The 25,500-nt window shown below is 62.1% G+C and overlaps 1 protein-coding gene across 12 annotated transcripts in view; it reads right to left on the bottom strand.

The window, feature by feature from the left end:
* Window positions 1-25,500, bottom strand: part of LOC129472208 (multiple epidermal growth factor-like domains protein 6) — a 120,013-nt gene that overhangs the window by 27,804 nt on the left and 66,709 nt on the right. For 8 of the 12 annotated variants that reach the window (XM_055261606.2, XM_063631169.1, XM_063631172.1 and 5 more), the window contains one exon: window positions 5,947-6,069. The exons of 3 other annotated variants lie outside the window; for them this stretch is intronic. In XM_055261606.2, coding sequence (XP_055117581.1) covers window positions 5,947-6,069 — 123 coding nt within the window. Of the gene's footprint in view, window positions 1-5,946; window positions 6,070-12,855; window positions 13,022-25,500 lie in introns of those variants that run through there. One more of the 12 variants, XM_055261605.2, reaches the window with a different exon arrangement.

Here is a 25,500-nt window from a genome sequence, read left to right as displayed (position 1 = left end):
TCTGCCAAGGCCTAACTTCGGTCCTTGTCCACTTCCAGATCAGATGCAACTGACTGTTGTTGGGGGACACTCTGTTATGAATGGAATGTGTCCCCCCTAAAAAAATCCTATGTTGGAGGCTTAATCCCCAAGGTGAATGTATTTGGAGATAGGGTCTCTGTGAGGGAATAGGGTGGGGCCCTGACCAGGTAGGATTCATGTCCTTGTAGGAAGAGACCCAGAGCACTCTCTCCATTATGGCAGCCAGAGCTGCCTGGGTCACCCTAACTCCCCAGTTTGCCAATTCTAGGAGACATCACTCCAGCCCAAGCACGTTCAGGTCCACTCAGGCTGGGGTGCAATTCCAACCTCTGCCAGTAGGAGGTGGCGCCACCCAGTATTCTGCCAAGTGTGAGGCTGAAGCTCTGCAAAGGTAAAGGGGCCTCCTTCCGCCTGAGCTGGCTTGGTCTCTGCTTGAGGCGCAGCATCCTGGGCAGCAGAGGGAGTGGAGGGTGGGGCATCAGTGGCCAGGCCCAGCCTCTGAGCTCGTTGGCTGACTGCGGGCTGCGCCAAGGCAAGGGCTGGACGCAGGCCCACCAGATCCTCCGCCGAGGCTTCCAAACCCAGCCCAGTGGTTTCGAGTCCAGTTCTCCAGGGTGGTTCTGGTCCCTGCTGGCTTCACGAGGCTTGTAATTACTGCCCTCAGATTGGGATGGTTTCTAGATCTTGAGTCTCCTGCCACGTGTGGTCAGTAGTCACCCGCAGCCCTGCCTTCTAGGAAGCCCTCTGCTGGGGACAAGGCCAGGATGGCAGGCTGGTGTGCGTGTTCATCCCCCACTTCCCCTCCAGGCGGCCTTGCCCTGTACTCGTGCCCCATCCCCTGCCCTCTCAATGGGGCCTCCTTGTCGCACAGGGGCACTACTGACTCACAGCCTGTGAGAGCAGCTGTCCTTGTCCACACGCCAAGGGGTCTGAGCCCATGATGTCACCCCAACAACACAGAGCACCAGGCAAACACTGGCCCTTCCGCATGGCAACTAGGCGTCCAGAAACGGAGCAGGGAGGGAAACGCCCCCCACCCCCCTCCGTGGACCAGGCTAAGCTGACCCCACAGCCCACACCCCAGCAAGGCCCCCACCCCCAGCCAGGGCCAGATCATCCTGCCCAGTGCCCGCCTTTCTGGGTGGTCAGCTCGGCCCATGCTTGGCTGCAGTGGTCCAGACCCACTGGCCAAGGTGACAGGTGGGTCCCTAGAGATAAGTGCTAGCAGTGCCCTATTGGCCTACCAAGGGCACCCGGCACTTTAGGGAGTGGCGGGCGGCAGCTGGACCACACACATGGAATGAAGGAGGCCAGACAGCAGGGACCAACGGGGGCACTCCCAGGTGGGAGCCGCAGGGTGCACTGTGGGCACCCAATGCCCACAGTGCCTGCACCGCCACATGCGCCTACTCGCTGCTGAGCGTCAGCTCCGACTTGCCCTCCTGGGGGAGGCCCCGATCCAGGGCTGCGTGAGCATCACACCGGTTCAGCTTCTCCAGAGCGTTTAGGAAGGCGCCTCACTTGTCACCAGAGTCCTGGGAGGGCAGGCCTGGTCTGTATCGACAGGACAGCAACCCACTGCCTACGCAGTGCCCGGCACTAGCACACCAGGTGGCGGTCAGAGGGCAGCAAGGCAGCCAGCCCTGGCCCTTCAGCACAAGCCAAAGGCCTGCCAGCAGCCTCCCCGGGGCCAGGCCTCCCCTCCAAGAAGGAACCGAGGGGCCAGGGGAGGGGGTCTATGCAGCCTCTCACTGCTGTGATGGGGAGACCCAGGACTGGGTAGGGAAGAGTCTGCCCCAGGGCACACAGCACACCCATGGGAGAGCCAGGTGGGGAGACAGGGCTGGGAGGCCTCTCCCAGCCGTGTGCACATGAGTCCATCCAACTCTGGGGGACACAGGCAGGGGGTGGCCAGGCCACCAGGGGGTGACAACAGAGTCCCCTCCCCAACAGTGTCCAACCCAAAGGCCTGATAGGCATGGGCCGAGAAGGGAAGAAGGACAGAGGGCCCACCTCTTCCCTGGGGTGGCACAGGGTGTTTCATCTGGAGGGACCTCCCTGCTGGTTAAGCCAGTGACATCTGTGGCCCTCAGACAGGGCCCAGGAGTGCTGCTCCACCCAGGGCACATGAGGGAACAACCATGTCCAAGGCTAGGGTCCAGAGTCAGCCAGGCCGCCTCCAGGGTCATGGGCAGGCATTGTGCTGGCTCAGAGCACCCCAGGTACACAGAGGCGGAGGCCTCCAGTGCAGTGTTAGACCACATGGGAGCTGCTCTCCTCTCTGAGTGTTGCACACTGGCACTCTGCAGGGTGTCATGGAAAACCAAGAATGATGCCCCCAGACACTCGGGCCAGACCACTGCTCCCCACACCACCGGGGAAGGCAAGGACAGGCTCAGGTTTAGGGGCTGAGAATAAGAAGCAGGCTTGGCCTCACCCTTGGGCCTCACTAGGCCCTGCTCTTCCCACCCCAGAGACTGGGCGCCCTGGGCAATGGGGCACACCAGGACTGGGCGGGCAGGGCTGGGGAACGGGGACTCACACTCTCACAGTGTGGGAGCCATTGGCAAAGTCTTTCTTGTAGATTCTCACTTTTGAGAGGGGAACGCTTTTGGTGTCTGATTTCCATAAGATCATCTAGAAGGCAGGGAGGTGTGGAGGTTGTACCTTTCCTGCCCTCTCTCTGCCTCAGAGACAAGTTCAAGTGTGTTTCAAGGCCCCTCTGGAGTGTTTTAAGGCCCCCCTCAGGTGCAGCCTCCTCTGGGGCCTTCCCAGATTGCTCCGGGCCCTGGAGGTGTCAGCCCCCCGAGAGCTCTGGCCCCATGCTGGGGAAGGAAGGGTGGATTTTTAGGCAGCTTCTCCACCAGCCTCTCTGCAAGCCTCACTCCAAGCTGCTAGTGGGGAGTCCAACTGCAGAGCCTCAAGCCTGTGGGGGCATGTTTCTTGTCCCCCTGCAAAGCCCCAGGAGGGGTCACGACACCCTCCCAGCCAGGAGGACCCCGGCAGGCCTGGGGGAGGGGCTCCATGGCAGCCCCAGGTTCCAGCTGAGCAGCCCACCCTCAACTGGCCCATGGGGGTGGAAGAGGCCACTCCTGAGGACCAAGGCCTGGGCAAAGGGTGCCAGTGTGAACCAGAAGATGCCCCCACACTGAGGCAGGAAGGTAAGGCAGTGGAGGGTGAAGGGTCCCAAGCTCCCTAGGGGCCAGAAATCCAGCTCTACCCCCATCAAGTCTTCACAGAGCCCAGGCAGCCTGGAACAGACTGGGTGGGCAGTGCCCTCTAACGTGCCCAGGCCGAGCTGCCGCAGGAGACCCCCCACGGGGCAGCCCTTGGCCAGGAGCTGAGATGCCCCAACACCCTCCCCATCCCAGGCCAGCGTCTCAGGCCCACAGCCTGGCCAGGTCCCTCAGCAACAAGAAGGGGCTTGAGACGGTGAGGCACCCCTCAAACAAACACGCCTGGCTTTGCCTGGGAGGTGGCCCCCAGGGGACTCCATCCTCGGTCTAAAAGCTTTTCAGGCCCCCAGAGAGCAGCTCCCGCTGGGCCCAGGCTGACAAACCCACGCCAATCCTGGAAACTCCTGGGAGACCGAGGAACCGGCCCCGCCCCTACAGGCATCAGCTCCCAGGAACTCGCCATCTGGTATCCCCCATCCACAGCTCTCACACAGAGGCCACCATGGCAAGGGACAAGGGAGGACAACATGCCCCAGAGAGTGCCAGGAAGGGGGTCTGGATGGTGCCCAGGCAGGGTGGCCTAGGAATGGGGCTAGTCCTCACGTGTTCCCAGGCCAGGGGTCCCCAGGCTACCACCAGGGACTTTAGGGAGAGGAAGGCATTTCTCCAACTCAACTCAGCCAAAGGCTAGTGGGACCCAAGTCACTCTTGTTGTCAAAGCGAGAGTCACTACCTGTTCCCAGGGGGTGAGCCCAGGCTCCCAGGCTGGGAGCCTCAGTCAAATGAAAGAGAAGGTGCACTCCGAGGTCACTGCTCTGCATCCAGCAGTCCCCTGAGTAGGTGAACGCACTTAGGTGACAGGCTGGCACGCAGGTGACAGTCTCACCTGGGCCCTCCATGGGGTGAGGAGGCCAGCAGCCGGGCACCAGCCCTGGAGAAGGCTGTGGAGGCACCGGGAGCCCACCACTCACACAGGGGGCACCCTGGGGGGGTGACGGCCACAGGGGCCCCGAGGCCCCAGGAGCCTCCTGCCAGGCTGTGCAGGCCCTGCCCAGGGGCTCTGGCATCTGGCCCGGAGAAGACCTTTAAAATGGGTGAGCACCGCTAATTAAGCCTTCTGGGGCCCCAAGTGCGCAGACATCTCTAGGACGGCCTCCTGGGAAGCAAATCCCAGAAGGCCTGGCTATAGGAGGAGGCTCCAGCCGGGTGAGTGACGGGTGGGTGGGCAGTGGGTTGTGGTGGGTGGGTGGTCCTTGTCCCTTTTGAGGGTTTCAGGGAAGATCACCATCACACAGATGGTGAAAACAAAGCCCAGGAGAGTGAGTGTCCCAAGGCCCCCCACTCACAGTAGGAGGCCGGGAGAGGGGATTAGAGGCCAGGAGAGGCCCCACTGGGCTGACACCTGGGCTGCCCTTCTACAAGGAAGACCCTGCCTGAGAGGAGGGTCGAGAAAAGGACATGCCCCCCCCAAGAGCTGCCCCTTCCAGGGGGCCTGAGGGGACCAGGGGGTGCAAGGCTAAAGTGCCACAGCCTCCCAGAAGCCCCCGCAGGGCAGCGGGCTGGGGCCGCACCCCCGTCTCCGTTGTCCGGAAGTACATCACAACATTCCTGCATCTGTTTCTACTTTCAGACCCAGGGAAACTTTACAGAGCGGCTGCCTGGATCCCCACGGCGGCCGGGACATGTGAGTGTGTGCCGGGGGGGCCCCCCGGGGCTGGCAGGCCGCCCTGCCAGATTGCAGGCAGGACCAGGAGGGAGGCTGCTCAGAGCCGGCCTGGGCCCCGCTCCAGGCCTCCAAGGCAGAAAGAAGGGGCATCCTGACCCCCGTCACCCAGAGAGTGACCCCCCATGCCTCCCAGACAGAGGCCACAAGAGGGCCAATCCTGTCCTCGCTTGGGGCGCCTGTGTCCAGAGCCAGCCAGGAGCAGGGGCGCCAAAGGGTGAGGGTGGCTGACTGGCCACTTACTCTTCACCCCAGATTCCTGGGCTCCAGCCCCCGCTCAGCCCTGTACGGGTTCCTCGGGGCCTGGCACCTCCCCTGCTGCCCTCTAACCCTCCCTCCCTGCGGCCACAGTCCGTGTCCCCGACACCTCCTCCAGCCTGTTCCAACAGCCAAGAGACCCCGCAGAGGAAGCTGAGGGACAGCGTCCCGCTTCTTGGTCACCCCTACCCCACCTGCCACAGCCCACATCCTCCAGGCTCCCCAAGGCTGGGCAGGGATCACCTGGGCCCACAAAGCCCCGCTCTGCAGGCGAAGAAGGGTGGCCTCACGCAGCCCCTGCCCTGGACCAGGCCTCCTCGGCCAGCGTCCCCCACGGCCTAGCAAGCGACCCAGGTCTCCCTCACATCAAATCTAGGGGACATCACAACCAGGCCAGGTCCCTGCTGATCAACCACGGCAGCTTCTGTTGTAGAGAAGCTTTAATAGGATCTCCACCCATGGGCTCACTCCCCTGTCCACTGGGAGAGGCCTCAGCATCACAGCAGGGCTTAGTGTGGCTGCAGAGGGTCTGCAGCCGGGGTCCTGGGGACCTGGCAACTTGGCATTCAGTCTCTTTACCGGCCTGAGCCTGGGGCAAGGTGTGGCCAGGATTCCACAGAGCCATGCTCCACAGGAAGGAGCCACCGCCAGAGCGGCCTCTGCCTCTCCATGTCCACAGCCACCCTCTCAGGTCAGGCCTGGGCACACCCCAGAGGGCAGGGATGGCTGAAGCCAGGATCCTGGGCAGGGTCTCCAGGCGACACTCACCCAGGCAGGTCCTGCTGTCAGTGTGGAGCCGGAAGCCGGGCTTGCACTCACAGAGGTAGGAGCCTGGGGTGTTCACGCACCGGTGCTGGCAGCCACCGTTGTGGGTTCGGCATTCGTCCACATCTGAGCAGGAATGGGGAAGGGTCAGCAGCTGGGCACCTGTGCCTTCCTGCCTTGCCGACACAGCCCCCCAGGTGCCAGGGGCCCAGACCCAGGACCCTCCTGTGCCTCGAGGGCACCACCCCTGAGCCCCTCACCCACACCTGCCAGAGCTGGAGCAGAAGAGGCAGGGTCTGTGCTCCCACCTTGGACACCTGCTAAAGAAGGAAGAGCCACCGCCTCGAGGGCCGGCCAGAAGGTGGGGAGCAGCAGAGGGCTCCAAGGACAGGCTGGGCCTCTAGCGCCTTTCAAGACTGAACCGGAAGCACATGCGGTTTTCTTAAGTCCAAATCCACAAAGTGCTTCCTGGGCAGTGTCAACAGCTCCATCAGGACCCACAAGCCCAAAAAGAGAAACTGACAGCTTTTGAGACGGCCATGCCCAGGCTGTGGGGGGAAGCCTGAGAGAGGGGAGGGCGTGCTGGCTTCAAGAGTGTCCCCGCAGTTCACGGCCATATGGAGCCTCCCAGTGAGGCCTTGTCTGGAAACAGGATCTTTGCAGCTGTCCTAAGTTCAGGCTCGAGATGAGATTGTCCCGGATGAGGGTGAGCCCTAAATCCAATGCGCCTATCCCAACAAGAGACACACAGAGAGGGCCATGTGAAGACCAGGCAGATTGTGGTGACGAGGCTACAGGCTAAGGACAGCCAGAAGGAAGAGGCCAGGAAGGTCCTCTCTACAGGTTCACAGGGAGCGTGGCCCCATGGACACCTTGGGTTCGGAATCCTGGCCTCCAGATGGTGAAAGAAGAAACTTCTATTGTTTGTAGCCACCCCGTTTGCCGTGTTTGTTCCAGCAGCCCTGGGAAACCAATGCAGCTGGGGTCAGCCTGGGCCCCCCACACTCACAGGCTCCCCATGCAAGGACCCAGAAGGCCACCACATCCCAGGGCAGGAGCCCTTGCTGTGCCGGCACCCTCACCCATGAAGTGCCACCCACCATCCCGAAGCAGCCCAGACCCTGTCAGACCCTCCCTGCCCAAGGGCCAGCTCAGTTTAGAACCACGTGTCCTCAGGTTCCAGATTTAGCTGAGGCCCCACTCAAAGGCAGTAGAGGGGAGTAGGAGAGCAGGAAGGGGTCGAGGGCAGCCTGGTCCTGAGGCCTCTCCCCGCATCTGCACTGCCTGGACTTCCACAGCCTGGGGACCGGCCAAGGGGAGCAGGGCAGCAGTCCAAGGCCACGGACACCTCGCAGGACCCTTGTCCCTCCCACTGCTTACCAAGCCCCCTGAACAAGCGTGGCTGAAGAGAGCAGGGAGGGATCCAAGGGCAGGTGCACTTTTGAGAGGACGCCTCCCATCACAGGACACCTGGGCCTACCTGCTCCTGTCCCCAGCCCCGTGGCACAGGCCACAGGGAAAGTGCTGGCTGGAAGCCCAGAGGCCCAGCAGGAACCCCGGGATGAACCACGAGCTGAGAGCCGGTGGTGCTCCGGGCATCCTTCCCCTGAGACCCTGCCAGGGCTGGAGACCCAGGGGGCTGCACCCAGACCCATCACCACCCTCTGCAGGAACGCAGTGGGAAAGCACAGATGTGGAGGTGGCTTTAGGCTGCCCAGCCTCTCATCCCACCCTCCAGGCCCACGTCGCCAAGCTGGGCCTCCGGGGAATCCAGGCAGCGATTGAGGCAAACAGAACAGAGCAGACAGGCAGGAGGCCACAGGCTTCCTGGACACCTGTGTGTGCAGCCCCTGGGCTAACCTGGGTCAGAAGCCCCGTAGCTGCTGGGCCCCTGCCAGCCGGCCAGAGCACCCGGCACATAGGGGCTCTCAGAGGAGAAGCCAGTCTGTGCAGCCTCAGCACTGCCCAGAGAACACATCATGACCCCCACCAGAGAGACTTCCAGAAGCACTCCAGGAGGACTCTCCTAGGGGTCCGGGGCCTCTGGGCATGGCGGAAACATTGGAAGTGCCAGTAGTGCCCTGGTCAGAGAGGCCAAGGCTAACATGAGGGAGAGACCACATGGGCTACATGGACAGCATAGGTGCCAGGAGATGCCAGGAGAGGAGTGTAAGAGCCCGGTACCCAGGCCAAGGCAGACATGGGCATTGCCCCAGGCACCGCAGTCCACGCCTGCTACCCAGGCCTGGTGACACCTTTTTTTTTTTTTTTTTTTTTTTTTTTTTTTGAGACAGTCTCGCTCTGTCGCCCAGGCCGGAGTGCAATGGCGCAACCTCGGCTCATTGCAACCTCCGCCTCCCAGACTCAAGCGGTTCTCCCTGCCTCTGCCTCCTTAGTAGCTGGGATTACAGACGCCCGCCAACACGCCTGGCTAATTTTTGTATTTTTAATAGAGACAGGGTTCCGCCATGTTGGCCAGGCTGGTCTTGCACTCCTGACCTCAGGTGATCCGCCCACCTTGGCCTCCCAAAGTGCTGAATTACAGGCATGAGCCACCATGCCCAACCCAGGTGACATCTTTTATCCAACAACCTCACCCACCCCGCAGCCAGGTTCACAGATCCGAAGAAAGGGAGGGAACACTGAGAGCCACCAAAGGGTCACCATGGGGAGAAAGACACACAGGTGCTCTTCCAAAAGCTATGAGCCGAGCGTCTGGGGCCCTCTGGCCAGGGTGACAATGGAGGCCCTGCCCGCTGACCTTGCCTCGAGAGGGAAGGCAACATTTAGCTCAAAATGCCACCGGCAGACTCCCACTGGGCGTGGCCTCTCTGGGAGAAAATATGATTTCAAAAGACAAGTCCTCGACCGAGTGGGAAACATGGCCGGCCTGATCCCTCGCTTCCAGGGCCTGCGCAGAGCCAAGGCCTCCCTAATTCTGCTTAACAATTGCCAGGTCCACGACCGGCTGTGACTACCAAGGCCTTTCGACCACCCTCCAGTTCCCACCCACGGTCCCCATGAAAATGCCGCCTTCCGGGCTCCATCCTAAAACTCCGGCGTTGGAGCACTGTTGACAGGTGCAAGCGGCCAGCGCCAGCACACACCGAGAAGTTCTTCATAGCTGTCTCCGAGCCTGAGTCAACAGATGGCACCCACCCACCAGGCTGTGCCCACCACCTATGGAAACCCTGCTGCCCATCCACGCTCTGAGAATGTGCCTGCAACCCAGAGATGACATGAACAGCCCCAGGAGGCCAGGGTCTCTGCCTGGGACCTCCAGGGCCATCCACTCCCTGCACAAGCTACACCCACTCTGGGGAGACCCCCAGGGTCCCTAAGCCCTGAGGCTGCCTCCCAGAGGGGGCTGCAAATGAGACCAGGAGCCCCTCTCCACCTGCACCATGAAGTTATCACCGCAACCTTCACAAAGGCCAGGATGGTTTGCGGGAAGAAGCTTGAAAGCAAAGGGTTAACGGGCCCCCAACAGCGCCCCAAAGAAGCTGGAGGGACAGAGGGACCTGGTGCCCTCCAATGAGAGTCAGCTGGGGGGCAGACTCATGCCCACTGGGCAGGGCAGGGTGGGTGGCACCCACCTGAAGGCTCAGGAAGGAGACCCTTCCCCCTGAGCTCAGATCCCTTCATCCAAGACCCCGAGAGGGTCTCTGAAAAGCAACGATGTAAGTGTCCTCCTGCTAAGTGGACAGGAACACTGGGACTCCAGCATCCCATCTGGGCTCGGCCCCGCCTCTCTCAGCCAATATAGTCCCTCCAGAAATTCCACGTTCCCTCCGAAAATGCACAGGCCCAGGTCGGCTAGGCCAAGCCCTTGTCACCCCAGCCGCACCATCTGGCAGTGGCAGGAGGCTGTGGTGGGGGAGACAGGGCCTGGGTGGGGGCGCTGAAGTGCACCCACACTTCCGGTGCCTGCTGTCTGCTGTCAGCCAGGATCAGCTTCTGGACACAGTAAGCCAGCTCAAGGGTGAAGGATTTGGGGCCTCCCACTTGGACGACAGAGGCCTACAGGGACAGGTACTGGGCCAGACAACCTCCTGCAGGGGTCCCCTCCACTCTGAGATCTCGGCCCCTTTGAACTGAGCAAATCCCCTTAATAGAAATGATTTTCACTCAGAAATCAAGGCAGGAATGCGTCACCCAAACCCTCTCCGCCCTACTCCCAAAGCACCCCACGTGACGGCAGGGCTGAGCTCTTCTCAGACGGCTCCAAGGACTGAGCCAGTGACCCTGGCTGCGGCTGTGATCTAAAGAGCCACAGGCGCAGTGGCCTTTCAGGACAATGTGGTCAGCTGAATAACGAACATCCCCCAGAGATGTCCACATCCTCATCCCCAGACCCTCATATGGCAGAGGGATCTACCTTTGCAGATGGGACTGAGTTGAGGATCTGGATGGGAGGTTATCCTGGCATATCCAGGTGGGCCCAACATGATCACAGGGTCCTTATAAGAGGGAGGCAGGAGGGTCAGAGGGCGGGGAGGAGGAGATGTGAGAGTGGAAGCAGAGGTCAGAGGGAGGCAGGGATTGGCAGGTGCTGTGCTATAGGCTTTGAGGATGGAGGAGGGACCACAAGACCAGGAATGCGGGCAGCCTCTACAAGCTGAAAGGGGCAAGAGACAGACTCTCCCCTAGAGCCTCCAGAAGGAGCACAGCCCTGCCCACGCTTTGATTTTAGCCCACTTTGGACTGGGCCTCACAGGACTGTCAGGTAATAAATCCGTGTTGTCCTAAGCACGCTGAGTGTATGGTTGTTACTGCACCCACGGGACACAACTGCAGAGCACATCACTGTCGTCTCAGGAGTCATAGAGGCTCGGACCATCTGGGCTGGAAATCGGGGCTCCCAGTGCCAGCTCTGCCAGCCCGGGCTCCTGACTCCTGTGCCTCTGTGGGGCCGGTCGCACAGCCAGGTTCACGGGAGCCGAGTGCCCTGCAGAAGCTTGCTCCCTGGGTTCCCTCCTCTGCAGACCTGTGATCCAGGACCAGCCCGTGCCGCCTACACACAGACCATGCTGCCCACTGAGCCCTGCAGTGGGACCAGGGCCACCAGGAAGCACTGGCCCCAGGGACTCAGAGGCCAGTGTGGGGGCCTGAGCCTGAGGTGAGTGAGGCCCCAGCAAAGGCCGAAAGGAGCTTGGAGGTCCCTATGAGTCAGGCGACAAAACCTGCTCATTCCAGGTACAACGGCCCAGCCTGGGGGCAAACCCACTGTCCCTGTCCAGCCCCAGGCCAAGCCCCACACGGGGAAGGGGCAGGCCAGAGACGCCCCAGACAGCTGCGACATGAACCTGGGGGGAGCCATCTGGTGGGAGACGAGTGGGCTCAGAGAGCAGCTATTTTAAGGAACAGCTGGGCCAGGATCCTGCTGCTGCCCTCGGCTAGATATGAGACTATGGACTTTGGCAGCCTCACAACAGAACCGTCAGCACACTGGCACACGGCAACACGGCTGTGCCAACATGGGCTGGTTCACTGGGAGCCTGGCGAGACCTGCAGTGTCTACCAGGCTGGGAAGTGGAGGAGCCTCAGGGAGCCCATGGGGCCCCCAGCGACCATCACCCATGTCCCACAGCTGCCAGCCCAGGACTACACAGGCAGGTGGACAGGCATGGCTGGGCTGCCTCGAACTAGCTGCCTCTGCAGAAACCACCCAAGACACACCCCTTCTGAAGCCTGCCTGGACTTATAGGAAACTCGGAGGGCTCTGGGCCCCTGCCAGAAAGCTCCGTTCAGGGCAGTTATCAAGTTCCAAGCCCTGCTTTGTCCCCACACATGCCACAGGGTCCTCACCCCCAGGGAGCACACACCATTACCTATGGGCCCTTCTCCTCTCACCCCCAAAAGCTGGAGCACGCTTTGGACCAGGACAGGGGCTCCCAGCCAGAGGCCTTGGATGCTTCACAGTCACAAGGCATTTAGTGCCACCATAGGTGGACGTGGCCTTGGGCTGAGCCACCCAGCCGGAAGGCTGCCTACCCAGCAAAGATGGAGCCTGGGCCCCCCTTGGGCCAAGTGACCAAGCCAGGGAATGAAGGAAGCCTTTGCCACACCGAAGGCATGGTGCTTAGTCCTTCACGCAGGAGAGAGGCAGAGGCTCGGCCCAGCACTCGAAACAGCTGAGGAGGGGCAATGTCTCTTAGGAGCCATTTCAGGGCCCCCGCCAGCCACTGTCTACCCCCGGCTGATGCGGCTGATGACTCACTGGGAGCCGCACAGCCCACACCCCCTCCTCCAATTCCACCCCCTCCTCCAATTCCCAAGGGTGCCCAGCTCCAAGCTCTGTGGATCCCAGGGAGTTAGTTCAAAGCAACCACCTGGAGGGAGGCGGGCCCAGTGCAGGCGCCAGATCCCAGCTGCAGAGAGAGGCAGGATGGAACGAGGGCAGGGCTGTAACTTGCTTCCCAAGCCACCAGGGTCCTCAGCTGCCCATGCCTGTGGGGCTCCAGGAAGAACAACAGCACCTGCCACATCCACAGACAGGACCCCAAAGGGGCTGAGCTCTGGGAACCCTGGAGACTCAGCTCCGGGAGTCTCAAAAGGCCTTTCTCTCCAGCCTGCCTTTTCACTTGACCCGCAGAGTCACCAGTGCCATGGGGAGCGGGGAACCCTGCTCCCACAGACAAAGGCAGGGGATGTTTTTCTTTCCTCCGGTCAAGGGACCTGGCTGTTAGCAGCCTCTGCCGACAGCCCTGAGAGGGGACGGGGGTGACTGACTCCTCAGCGCCCACGGACCCTGTCCCAGAAGCAGGAGCGCCTGCCGGGCACTGCCCCGCCCTGATCCCTCCAGCCTAGCTAGCAGCGCCCTGGCGCAAACTTTAAAAAGAGGAAACAAAGGAAGCGCGCCGGGGAGCGCCCTGGCCCCGCCCGCCCTGCCCAGGCTCGCCCGGCGCCCACCTGGCCTCTGGTCACCGGCGCTCACGGGGTAGCCAGCCTGGCCCAGGTGACACGGGTAGCAGCCCCTCCAGAGGTAGCGGTAGTGCGTGCCCGCGACGCGCGCCAGGCCCCCCAGGAGCCCAAGGCACCAGAGCGCGGCCAGCCCGTGGTCCCGGGACGCCCCCATGGCCGGGTAGGCCGGCGGGCGGGAGGGCGCGAGGACCAACCACACTGCGCCCTAAGCTGGCGGCCGGGCGACGGGGCAGGCGGTTCGGGCTGGTTCTGGGTTCCGGGCGGGCGCGTAAGCCCAGGCCCGGGATCCGCTCCGCTTCGCTCGGCGCCGCCCGGGAGCAGCTCTGGGCCGGGCGCGCCCCCCCACTTGCCTTTAAGTTCTCAGCTTTCCCTCCGCCCCCGCAGGTAAAGGCCAATTCCGCAGACGCCCGAGGGGGCCGCCCCCAGCCCCGCCCAGAGCCCCGCCCCGCATCCCCCAGGGGGCCGCGCCTGCCCGCCCACCCGCCCCGCGCATTCCAGAGTGCGCGCTCCCGGACCCGGACGCCGATAGGGACCTAGGCACAAACGCAGGCATCCATATGCGACCCACACAGACACAGGCATACAGACTCACGTGTGCAAACATGCACACAGGAGGTACAAAGACACGCACGGACATACGCACAGGCACACACATGCACAAACATTGTTCTTGGAGCCAACACGGAAAAGAAGCCAAAGCAGCAAAGGGAGCCATCGTGGCCGGGCCGCGGGGCAGGGGAGGGGGTGCCTGCAGAGACGGCTGGTGGGGCTGAACTCTGACAAGGGTGGGGAACATGGGGAACTGGTTTGAAGCTGCAGCACCGATGTGGACACACTGGGGCTGAGACACCCCCAGTCCCCACGTCCAGTGCCTGCACTGTCCTGTCCTCCCCTGGCCCAGGGCCCCGTACTTGGAGGGAGCCTGGGCAAGGGAACCCTGGCATCCCTGCAGCAGGTGGTGACGGACAGAGAGCAGGGAGAACTTGTCCGCAGGGTGGCCAGCAGTGCCCAGGTGTCAGGCTGCAAAGGCCACGGAGGTGCTTCCAACCCCAGAGCCCTGGGTCCCCCACGGTCCTCGAGGGCATAGCCCGGGGGAGGCAGTCCTCCTAGGGTCGGCAGCAGAAGGAACCACATATTAGAGCCTCGTCAAGCACTTAACCTCTGCAAGAGAGCCAGGGCTGTGATTCCGGCTTGGACCAGAGTCCCCAGAGCCCCCCATCCTCTCTGAGCCCCTTCTCGCACCTATGCTTGGTGGGGGGTCACTGGGCTCCCACTCCTAGCCTCCATGGAGATGGAAGAGATGTGACCAGCAAGCTGCGGTGCTCAGTGACCCTCAGCAGTGATCCCTGCCTGGGACCAGCCCAGCACCACCTCCAGCACTGGCAGTGAGGGTCCACAAAAGGACTGAGCGCCCGCCCACACTGTTCCCGGCCTTTCCAGGAAGGCCCGAATATCTCCCGCCGAAAGGCAGTGGAAGTGTCCCTGGAGCTCAGCCTGTCCCCAGAGATGCAGCCTGTGTCTCCTCTCAGAGGACAATAGGTGAGCGGTGGGCACAAATCCACATGACTGGGGCCACTGCAGAGACAGAAAGCTTGGGGACACCTTCCAGCTGTCAGGAAGGAGGAGTGTGCATGCTCCCTGGGCCAGCAGGCCCCGTATGTGGGCAAGCCTGGGTCAGGAGCATAGCCATGGGTAGAGCTGTGGGGAAGAAGGACTGACAACCTCAGCTGCAGCCACTGTGCCAGGCCCTGGGCTCTGGGGATGCAGTGCCATCCTCACCATTCCCTGCAGGGGAGGGCTACTGTCCCATTTTAGAGGTGAGGAAACTGAGGCCCAGACAGACTAAGATGCTGTCCTCAGGTCAAATTCAATTGAGCAGAACTCCGGCCCCGGCAACTCAGGGAAGCAGGCAGCCCATCCCGGCAGAGCCTCCACCTTCTCTCCACTCTCCACTACAGCCAGGGGCCCACGTGCCGGCCGACACCCACCCCTCAGAAGCCTGCCCAGTGCTAAGATGTGGCAGAGAGCAGTCTCTGCTGATCCAAGGCACCTGGGAGCAAGGGCTGAGGGGCCACCCTTGAGCACATGGGAAAGAAGAGGCCCCACCCAGTCCCAGCCTGTCTCACCTTGCTCCATCCTGTCCGCCATCCAGAGGCCAGCCTGCCCCCTCGGCCCCCAACACTCTGCAGAAATGGGCCTGCCTGGGCCCTGCCTGTCTGTGGGGCCTCCTGGGAAGCCCCTCCCATCAGCCTCTGAGCCCTTGCCGTGAGGAGCCTCCGTAAATCTCACGGATAGACAGGCTGACGGGTCTGTTTGAAGGCACCTTCCACGCAGGGCGACATCATTTATGACCATGATGTGCATCTCATTGCCAACAACTCACCAGTAAGTGCCAACAGAAGCTTGAGGGTCCCGCCCTCCGCAGCCACAGCCCAACAGGGCCTCAGCCCAGCGTTTCCATGGAGGTAGGGGCCAGGCTTGAGAGGGGTGCAGGGGAAGACACCAGCGGCCAGGCCTGCAAGGGCACGGGCCACGGAGGCAGCATCCATCCTCCAGGAGGTGCGCAGCCGGCTGCCCTGCGAGCGAGCTCTCCCTGGTCTCTGTCCCTCTCCGCCTGCTACAGGACGGGGCCCAGTACTCGGCGGGAGCCTGGGCAACAGAATCCCTGCACCTCCGACTCCAGTCGCCCTCACCAACAGGCGATGGGGCTGGAGTCCTCCATCAGCACCCCATCTGGGGAAGGTCCCTCAAGAGGCCTTTGAAGGGATGCTGTCTCCCAGCTCATGCAGGCCCCACTCTGACAGCCTCCGGGCTCCGGGGTCACGGGAGGAGGAAAAAGCCCACAGGAAGCAGGAGGCACCAGCCGCACCCTCAGGATCCCCCAAGTCTTGCCCACCCTGGGAAAGGGCTCCTGCCTCATGCTGTGTCGAGGAGGAGGGAGGAGCCCAGGAGCCGCCGCGTGAGGCCTCGAGCAGGGAAGATCAGGCACCCAGAGTCTACAGCCAGCCGGAGCCCACAAGCCCCAAAGGCCACCAAGCCGTGCACCGTGGCTTGTCCCAATGGACATGCGTGCTAGCATCACACATGTCACCTTGTCAGTATGTTCTTAGTAAGAATGAATAGAAGAGAACTACCCCGTGAGCCATTTTTATATGGACTGCATGCTGAAAAGGATCATATTTGCACCCATTACGTTAAATAAAATATAGTATTAAAATCAATTTCACCTATTTGATTTTGCTTTTCCAACGTGGCCCTGAGAAACCGTGAGACAGTGTGTATGGCTTGCACGTGTGGCTCACGTTCTGTTTCTGTTGGACAGCCCCAGCCTTGCTAGTAAGAACTGAGGCCCCAGGCGAGCTGTGGAAACGCTCTGTGCTTCAGTTTCCCCATCTGTAACAATAGCACCTCCCTCCTATGGGAAAAGCGCTTGACTGAGGGTCCATAAAAGTCAACAAACGTGGGAGTGGGAGGCCGAGTCTGGAGGCCTGACCATGCCCCTTCCTGGCCCTTTGTTCCAACAGACACCCCAAGGCCACGCAGAGACCCATGGCAGAGAGTGTCCAGACCTGATTCCCAGAGGGCGGGGGACGTCCTGGGAACTGTCCACCTCCTAAGCCATGGTGGACAGAGCCATGGTCCAGAGGCATCCTGGAAGCCAGCCAGGGACCTGAGCCCTGGCCCTCTCCCTTGATAGCCATCACCTCCATACCCCCGCCTCAGCACCCCACCAGAGCCATCTGGGGGCCACCACTCCAGCCCCTCCATTCCCCTTGGGGCTGCCATCACCCTTTCCATTCATCTGGACTCCAAATCCCGTGTCCATCCAGGGTGAGGGCTGGGCTACCACAGCCTGTGTGCCCAGTACCCAGTGCAGGACTGGGGCCACAGAGGCAGCTCCTGGCCCACTGAAGGGCTGTATGGCATGGCCATGTCCTGGGGCCTCTCTGGCCTCAGTTTCCTCATCTGTGCATGGGCAGAGGCCCGAATGAGACCAGCTCAGGGGCCCTGAAGCAATGAGACATGTGACTCGGGAAGGAGAACCAGGGCCAGGTGTGTCACCGCCACGGTGCCCGCGGGGTCCAGGCAGAGGAGGGCAGCCAACAGAGTAGGGCGAGCCTCCAGGGAGCAGCTGTCACAGCACAGCAAGGCCTTCAGGAAGCTTCCTGACAACAAGTTCAGGCAAAGGAAATTGTCTTTTCTGCCCCAAAACCCCCAAGAGCTATGGGAGCCCCCTGGTATCACATCCCCATCTCACCCTTAGGGTCCCTCGCATCAGTCACCCTCATCTGACAGGCAGCAGGGAGGCTGCCCCTCTCCAGAAGGCTGCATCCAACCCTCTGGAGCCCCACACAGACCACCCTGGCCCTACACAGGCTCCTATCCCGTAGCTGGGAGTCCCCCGCTTCTGCTCCCCTCCTCCTCGTCTGCCGCCCCGTGCCCACCCGCCCACCTCCCCTCTGCCCTCACATACACACCATGATTAAACCCTCATTCTGCCCAGGTGGAACCCCAGTGTGGGGGCCCCCCGGTGACCCTGAGTCCTGCCTTCTGCCCACGGCTCCTGCGACATTCTCCTATGGTTTCGCTAAGCCAGTTTCCAGAGGAGAAATGACTTCCCCAGGGTCACGCAGGGAAGAGAAGTGCAGCCCATGGGGACCAGGTCTGACTCTCCCCCAAATCCTGTCCTCGCTGGGCCACCTCCTTCGGGTTCCTCCAGGGGAGTGGCTCTGGCAGGCACCTGCAGGTGCCCCTCTGGTTAGGCACATGGTCTCTCCTGCTCATCACCCTCCCCAGGCCATGGCAGGCGCCAGGCAGGCTGTCGGGCAGGGCTCAGTGTTGCAACTCTCCAAGGGGCCATCCCCGGGGCCTGGGCAAAGTTTCTAGGCAGCTCCAGCTTCACACCCTGGCTCTGGCCGTCCTCTGGTGGTCTTGGCCTCCCTGAACGAGCCTTCCCTGGCAGTCTAGACACTCACCCTTCCTCCTGCCCAACAGACCATGAACTCCGATGCATCCTTCAAAGACACCAACTCAGAGGTCACCTCTGCAAAGCCTCCCCAGCTGGCCAGCCCACCCTAGGCTGGACCCCCGTACCCCTGCCCACCCTCCTCTACGACACCCCTTCATTGGCTCATTCATTTAGTTTTTCATTCGACAATGACGTGTGTGCCCACCACAGGCAGGACATGGCTCTAGGGTACAGTGGCATCGCCCCACCCAACTAAGACGTCCATCCAGGTCCCCACAGCCTGGGAGAGCTGGAGTATAAATGAGCCCCAGCTGAAGCTCTAGGGTGCGGAGGGCTCTGGGCCGTCCCTCCCGCTAGGCTAGGGAGGAGCCTGGGCGTGGCCGTGGGGGGCAGCAGCCCACCGGTAGAGAGCGCCTCCGAGGCCCAGGCTGCACCCACAACACCCCCTCCCCTGCTCAGTGCTGCCACCGAGCACATCCCGGCCGGAGGCTGTGGGGTCTGGAAGCTGTTTGGGAAATGCTTTCCCGATGTGGAAACGCAGCCGGCGTCTGTGCCTGGGAATGTGTGTGTGTCAGCAGAAGTTTCTCCCAGCCCCCAGCGGCTGGCTCCAGCTTCTCCCTTCTCTCCAAGCTGGGCGGCCACCAGGCTCCTGCCAGGACCCAGGCCAGAGCGAGGGCCAATGCCACCCCCAAATGTCACTGCTCCCCCTTGGGGCTGGGCCCTGACTCCGGAACTTCAGGCAAAACTAGAGCCTGGAAGTGGACAGGGTCCAGCCAACACCCCCCACTGCTGCGTGTGTCTGTCCCTCACTGCTCACCTCTGACACCCGCTCCACAAAGGCCCCCCTCCGGCCTTGCGGCTCAGGCGCCTGGACACGTGCCTCTACCTCCCTGAGAGGGAGATGATGCCTGGCTGTCCACGCTGCCCTGGCCTCTGAACGCAGAGCTAGTGTTGGGCAAAGCTGGGCTGGGTGTGGGAGCAAGAGAGGCTGTGGGCACAGTGGGGGCTGCCTCCACCCAGGTTCCTAGGGGCTCAGGCATGGGGTGAGGGGGGCCGCCAGTGGGGCCCAAGGGGGCCAAGGCCCCAGGCAGCCCAGTGTCCAGCCCAGTCTACCTCCTCAGCAGGCAATCTCCCACCTAGCCAGGCCCCTGGGGATGGCATCACAGACCCAGCACCTGGCATGAAACAGGGGGAAGGAGCTAAGCCCTTGGCTGGTGGCAGGGGGTTGAGGGTATGAGAAAAAGGAGTGACACTCAGAGAAGCTACCAGGAGCCACGACCTATAGTCCTGACCGAGGTGGCCACGTTGCAGGGACAAGGTTACAGGCCCAGCAGCCACCCAGGTGGAGCGGCGATCACCACCACCCACAACTACCTGCATGTGCCCTGTGTGCCAGGCCAGGGGTGCTCCTAGGTGGACAGGTGGACCCTGAACGAGTGGCCGGGGGGCACCGGGCCCTGGGCTCTGACCTCACGGACACCTGCAGCTCACTCTTCCCTGCTCCCACAGAAGGCGGGAGAAGGCGGGTGTGGCCACATGAGCAGAGGGCACAGGCATCACTTCCGGCCATGACATTTAAAAGCAAGTGTGAGATTCTTGGTCCTCTCATCCCACCCCTGCCCTGGACACATGCATTGGTAGGCGGACCTGGCCTGGGGTCTAGATGGGATGATGGGGTGGGCCATGGACACCGGAAGGTAAGGGCGTGTCCCCCGCAAAAGTGCTAGTCCATGCACAGGTGGAGACCATCCCAGCTAATGCAGGGGGAGGGTGGAGATGGGTGGCCTGGGAGGGGCTGGGACCAGGCTTGGAGTGGGGGAAAGGAGCCACCCAGAGCAGCAAGGGGCACAGGGCTGCAAGGACAGGGCAGTGGTCAGTGTGCACCTGCTGGCCCCCACTGCAGAGAGCATGGCCAGGAAGGTGCTAGAAGGAGGCCACTCTCAAGCTTCTCTTTAATCTGCCTTTGGGGGCTCAAGGCTCCTAAGCCCCAAAGCCCTCCCATGCCACCCACCCCTGCAAGTGGCACGTGGACCAGCCTGGCGGTTTCCAACCGTTGACCTCCAGAGCCCAGCCCAGAGCAGGAGGTCCATTTGTGGTCTGGGGTCTCACACAGTCCAAGCTGCCTCCCTGCGGAGACAGAACAGAACAGCCTCCCCAACGTTCCTCGCACCCCTTCTCCCGCTGTTGCCACCACAGAGCTTCTATTAGGAGCAGGGGGGCCCCCACTCAGCCTCAGAGCACACAGGGCCTGGCAGGGGCCTCCCCGAACCGTTCCAATGTCAGCCTCATGTTAAACCCATTACCCTGTCTCCACTCCTCGCCCAAGCCAAAGGAAGGAAAATTGAAACCACCGCTGTATCCGCGAGCCCAGCTGCCATTCCTTACTGCAGCTGTCCCTGGCTGAGGCCAGGCAGAAACAGTGGGGAGCCCCCTTCTCTTGCACACACCAGCCCCCGGGTGAGCCCAGGATAGAGTGGCCCTGTCTCCCGGCTCTGAGGGAGGCATCAGACTCCCACAGCAGCCCCCGAGAGCCCGAGGCCTGGTCTGTCCAGGTGAGGCTCTGCTGCGGGCCAGCAGAGCGTGTGTGTGTGTGTGTGTGTGTGTGTGTGTGTGTGTCCGCGCTGTCTGTGGGTTCTCTGCAGCAGAGCATGTGTACGTGTGTGTGTGAGTGTGTGTGTGTGTCCGTGCTGTCTGTGGGTTCTCTGTTGCCAGGCTCTTTCCCACCCAACCCTTGAGGGCTGACACAGCACCCGCTGGGGATGTAGCCCTCAGGCAAGGCCAGCCCCACGCCCCCGGGCCCAGACTCTTATTGGGACATCAGAGCTGCCAGGGGAGCAGAGACTGCAGACAGGCAAGAGGATGCCCCAGGTCTCACACTGCACTCAGAGGAGTGATCTGGGAGGCTTCCTGGAGGAGGTGGAACTCAGCTGGCCTTTGGACATGACATTTTCGGGGACATGAACAGGCTTGTTGGAGGCCATATGGGGTAGGTGCGGGGTGGCTAGGCAAGGCGGCAGGAGAGGTGGGGGGTGGGGGTGTTCAGGGGAGGCCCAGGTGCCAGGCAGGGAGTTTTGGCAGAAGCTGCGTGCCTGGAAGCCCAGCCCAGACATGCCACATGGTGCTCAGGGCCTGGCCCACAGCAGGCACCTGGCCAGCCCAAATGAACCAATAGTTGGTGGCTAGAGTACATCGCCAGGCTGGCTTCAAGCAACCCAGGGGCCCCATTTGTCACTCCTGCTGACCTCTCTCCACCCAAAGCATGGCAGAACAGAACCTGCTCACAGAATGCCGGGGTCAGGGGGTGGCAGCCAGGTCATACCCTGTGCCCAGGGCCCAGCCAGCAGCCTGTGCTGCCTTCAAAGGTACCCAAGCCTGCAGCTGGCAGGGTCTGGCCACCCCCTAATGCCATCTGAGGTCCCTAATGCCACCCCCCTCTGCCTCTGAGGCCCCCAGTGCAGCTCTCCCTCCCCAGCCCACGCATGGGAGTTCGCCCTGGCCCATCACTCCTGGAAAGCCATCCCAGAAGTCCTCAAGTCCCCAAGGCCACTGGCATGCCTGCTGCATGGGCCCAGCTCAGGATACCCTATGTCTACACAAAATGCAGAGAAGCAAGCTCCAACCCACTGGGCTGCCCCGCCCAGACTCATGATCAGCCCTGAGGCTCAGAGCATCCACACCCTCCCCTCCAGATCTCCCACGGGAAGTGTTCAGGCCCTAGAGGTCTGGTCATTCCAGGCATCCCACAGCCTTGGGCACCTGCTTCCTCTCCGGGGAAGGGAAGCTCTTGCCCTCTGCCTCCTTGCACAGCCCACCTCCCTGACCCCTAGAGCTACTTCTGGCCAGATTGGGGGAGGTGGAGAATTCGAGGTAGAATTTGGGGGTTTGGCTGAGGCCTCAGCGGGGTCAAGAGCCCAGCAGGATCCCGGGGGTGAGGGGTAGAGGATCAGGGAAAGGCCCGGGCCGAATCCAATGCTCAAGGGTGCCCTGGGGAAGAGATGGGGCATGGTGGGGAGGCAGCCCAGGGCGCTGGGTCTAAGGTGCAGTGTCACTACAGACCCAAGGCCCAGAGATGAGCAGTGGCCAGGGACACAGGCAGCAGCGGCCTGCCATCCGGAGGCTGACCCCCTGACAGGAAGGCCAGGCGGGGCCAGCAGAAATGCACGGGGGAGGTGCCGGGGTGGGTGTGGGAGATAAAAGTAGAGGGAACACGACGGGAGAAGGGGAGGCTCAGGGGGCTCAACGGGGTCTCTCCTTCCTGGGAACACGGCCCCACCTGCACACGCCCAGCTCAGCACCTCGGCCCTGCCAGGAGGGAATGGTGGGTTCCACTCTCAGGAGGCACGGGGGAACGTGACTTGGCCCAGGTCATGCAGGAGGCACCTGCCCTCCTGAGGCATCCGCAACTCTAAGAGTTCACAGCCCCTGACTCTGGGGCACAATCTCCCCAGCCTCCTCATGAGTAGCCCCTGGGAAACCAAGCTGGGGCCACTGGGGCTTCCGGGAGGACTGGAGAAAAGTGGCCACCTGGCACCTCAGTTTCCCCAGCCCAGGAGGCCCTTGGCTTGGTGGCAAAAGCTTCTAGGACAAGGGCAAGGCCTTGCCTGAAGCATCCACTGGTCACCTTCCCAGGCCCAGGCTTATCTTCCCAACAGATGGCTCCCCGGCCAGGCCAGGGTCCCAGGGTGCACTGAGCTTTGCCATGTGAAGGTGTCCACTGAGCCTCCCCGAGCTCCAAGTCTGAGGACTGCAGCCTCCGAGAGTTACGCAGGCCCCCAGGGTCACACCTGCCCAGCATCAGGGCTGGGATCCAAACCCAGGCCTTCTGGGCCGCTGCCTAAACCCACGGGCCCTTCAGCCCTCCGTGTTCATCTGGAGCACAGCCACAGATACCTGCAGGCTGCCCAGCTCGGGGTGTCCTCCAGGAAACTGCCCCAGCGTCCTGGTTCTGGGCAGTCAGAGAAAGCCTCTTGTCTTTCTGTTGCTGGGCTGGCTCTCACCGCTGACGTTGAAGGCTATTATTTTCCCGGCTTGGCCTTAACTGAGAACGTGCCTGCCAGGGTCTGCTCATTAGAGTCGGGAAATGAAAGCTTTTCACTCTCAGCGCCTCGGACGGAGGAAGCCTCTGACCACAGACGCCCTGTCGGAAATGCTGCCATCCTGCCTGGAAGGAACACACTTTGCAGCCGGGTTTCCCGCTGCATTGGGAAGATAGCCAGCTGAAGAATGTTGGCCTGGGGAGGCCCAGATTCAGCCACCCACAGGAACGTGGCCCCAGCTTTGCAACCGGAAGGCCCAGTTTCAGGCCTGGGCTCCAGGGCCCATGGATGAGGGACCCTGAGGCCTCACCACACCTCCATCTCTTTCCCTGCGAGGGCAGCCTTCCCCACAGCTGTGTTTGCTTGTTCACTCCTGCTGCTCCTACAAGACACCTTGGTCTGGGTAATTTACAAACCCCTGGATGTATGTCTTACAGCTCCAGAGGCTGGGAAGTCCAAGATCCAGGCACGACAGATCAGCCCTCTGGCTCCTCCAGGGCGGCTTCTCGGGGCAGCTTCACAGGGCAGAAGGGGAACCACTCCCTCTGATCTTTTCTGGGGCAGTAATCCCATTCCCCAGGGCAGAGCCTTCCTGGCCTCCTCACTGCCTACAAGGCCCCACCTCTTCACACCATCACACTGGGGAGTCCATTCAAACACAGGAATTTTGCAGGGACACCGACATTCAGGTCACGGCACCAGATGTTTGTGGAATACCCACTAAGTGCAGGGTGCTTCTGGCATGGGGACTGGGAATGAGTAAGAAGCCTCTTCCACATCCAGAGAAGCCACCAGCTAGAAAGGGGAGATGGCATCCTGGGGCCAGTCAGCAGCCCAGGCGTCAGGGCTGGGTGCGGCCAGGTGCAGGCTGGGGCCCTGGAGGTTGCCCTGGACTTCAAGGGGCTCTGGGCATCTGTCCCCTCTGCCACCCTCCAGCTCTGACTCCGCAAATGCTCCTGCGCTCTCTGGGCCTCTTACTCCACTCTCTAAATCCCTCATGGCACTGCCCCGTGGGGGGCCTCAGCACTGAGCATCACAGAGCAGGGCTGCCACCCAGGCTTGGCATGGAGTGTGGGTGGCATAGAGCTTGCAGAGGCTTTCGGCCACCATGACCACTCTTCTGGTTCAGCAAGAGCACATTGTCCCAGGAAGTGACAAAGTTCTGGAAGCATTAAAGCCTCCCGGGAGACTCTGTGGAAATGCCGTTCTCCTGGGTGGAGGCCCTGCCATGGGTGGTACAAAGTGTTGCTCCCACAGGAAGGTCAGAGAAAAAGCTCCAGCACCAAGGGGCTCGTGAAGGGCAGGTGGACATGTGGGCATCTGGCCTGGGTGCCAGGACCAGGGTCCAAATCAGGCCCCCTTGCCCACTTGTTTCTCCCATGCCTGGGCTCCGCGGGAGAAGCACAGCTGGCCTGAGGGGGGCAGCCAGTCAGCGCCCAGGCTTCCTAGTCCGCAGCCCTCGGTCACTTCCAACATGCCTTCCTCTCCCTGGGGACAGTGGGAACCTGGCAGTGCCCTCAGGCAGCAGGTGAGGGTGTGAAAGGCCGAGCCCACAGTGGCAGCAGAGAGTGGGTGGGGATGGGTGGGAAGGGCAGAGTGACAGACTCCCGGGCACAGGGGCTCCCTGGGGGCACCGTGGGGGGAGTCTGAGCTCACCCCCTTACGGCAGGTCCCTTTGCTCCTGAGAAGGGTGGCATCCCACAGAGCCCACCAGTGTCCCACAGACACTCCAATGAAAACCCAGCTCCACCCTGGAAGCCCCCGCGGCCAAGTAGCAGCTGAGAGCCGGGTCCGGCACCGAGAAGGAAGAGCTGCCACTTCCACCAGAGAAGGCGCCTGCTTCCGCCCAGCCCCAGCCTGGCCGCCTCCCGCCACCCCCGACTGCCCCCTTTCCCATGATTCCTCCTTATCTCCTGGAAGGAGGGGTCAGCTGGGGTGGGAGCAGCACAGTGTCGGGGCTGAATCCAGCCCCAGTGTGGGAAGGCAGCCCTCGGGCCTGGATGGGTGGGGTCCACCCGGCCCTGGAGGCCAAGGGCAGCACTGCTTCCTCCTTCTGAACAGCACAGAACAACTCTCCCCATTACATTGTCACTGTGGTCTTCCAGCCAAACCATGGGCTTAATGCGAGGGTTGGATCCATTTTATAGGTGGGAATGTTCACAGGACTGAACTCCAACCCAGCTGGCAGTGGAGGGAGGAAGCTGGGCTTGCATGGAGACCTGCCAGGGGTCCCCAGGCCTGGATGTAGGGTCCTGGCTGCCCCCTATTCAGCCTGATGTGGGGTCCTAGTCCCCGAGGACCGTGGTCAAGAGGAGGCAGAGGAAGGCAGGTGGAGAGAGTAGGAAGCCCAGGCCGAGGGGAGGACGGGCCACGCAAGTGGAGCAGCTCTTCTCTCTGTCCGGGCCTGGGCCTTGGCGCTGGGCGTTTCTCTGCAGCCCGGGCCATGGGCCCCAAGCATTTTCCCCAAATCCTCTAGATCGCTGTAAGGGCTGAGAGCATGACTGGCCGCATTTTACAGAGACAGACTGGAGTTCAGAGGGGCAGAGCTACTCACCCAAGGCCACACAATAAGGAACTAAGGGAAGTTCAAACCTGGCCCTCACTGACACCAATGGCTGGTTCTGCTGC

The sequence above is a fragment of the Symphalangus syndactylus genome, chromosome 22 (genome assembly GCF_028878055.3).
Source record: "Symphalangus syndactylus isolate Jambi chromosome 22, NHGRI_mSymSyn1-v2.1_pri, whole genome shotgun sequence".
Lineage (NCBI taxonomy): Eukaryota > Metazoa > Chordata > Mammalia > Primates > Hylobatidae > Symphalangus > Symphalangus syndactylus.
This window is presented reverse-complemented; position numbering and strand designations above follow the sequence as displayed.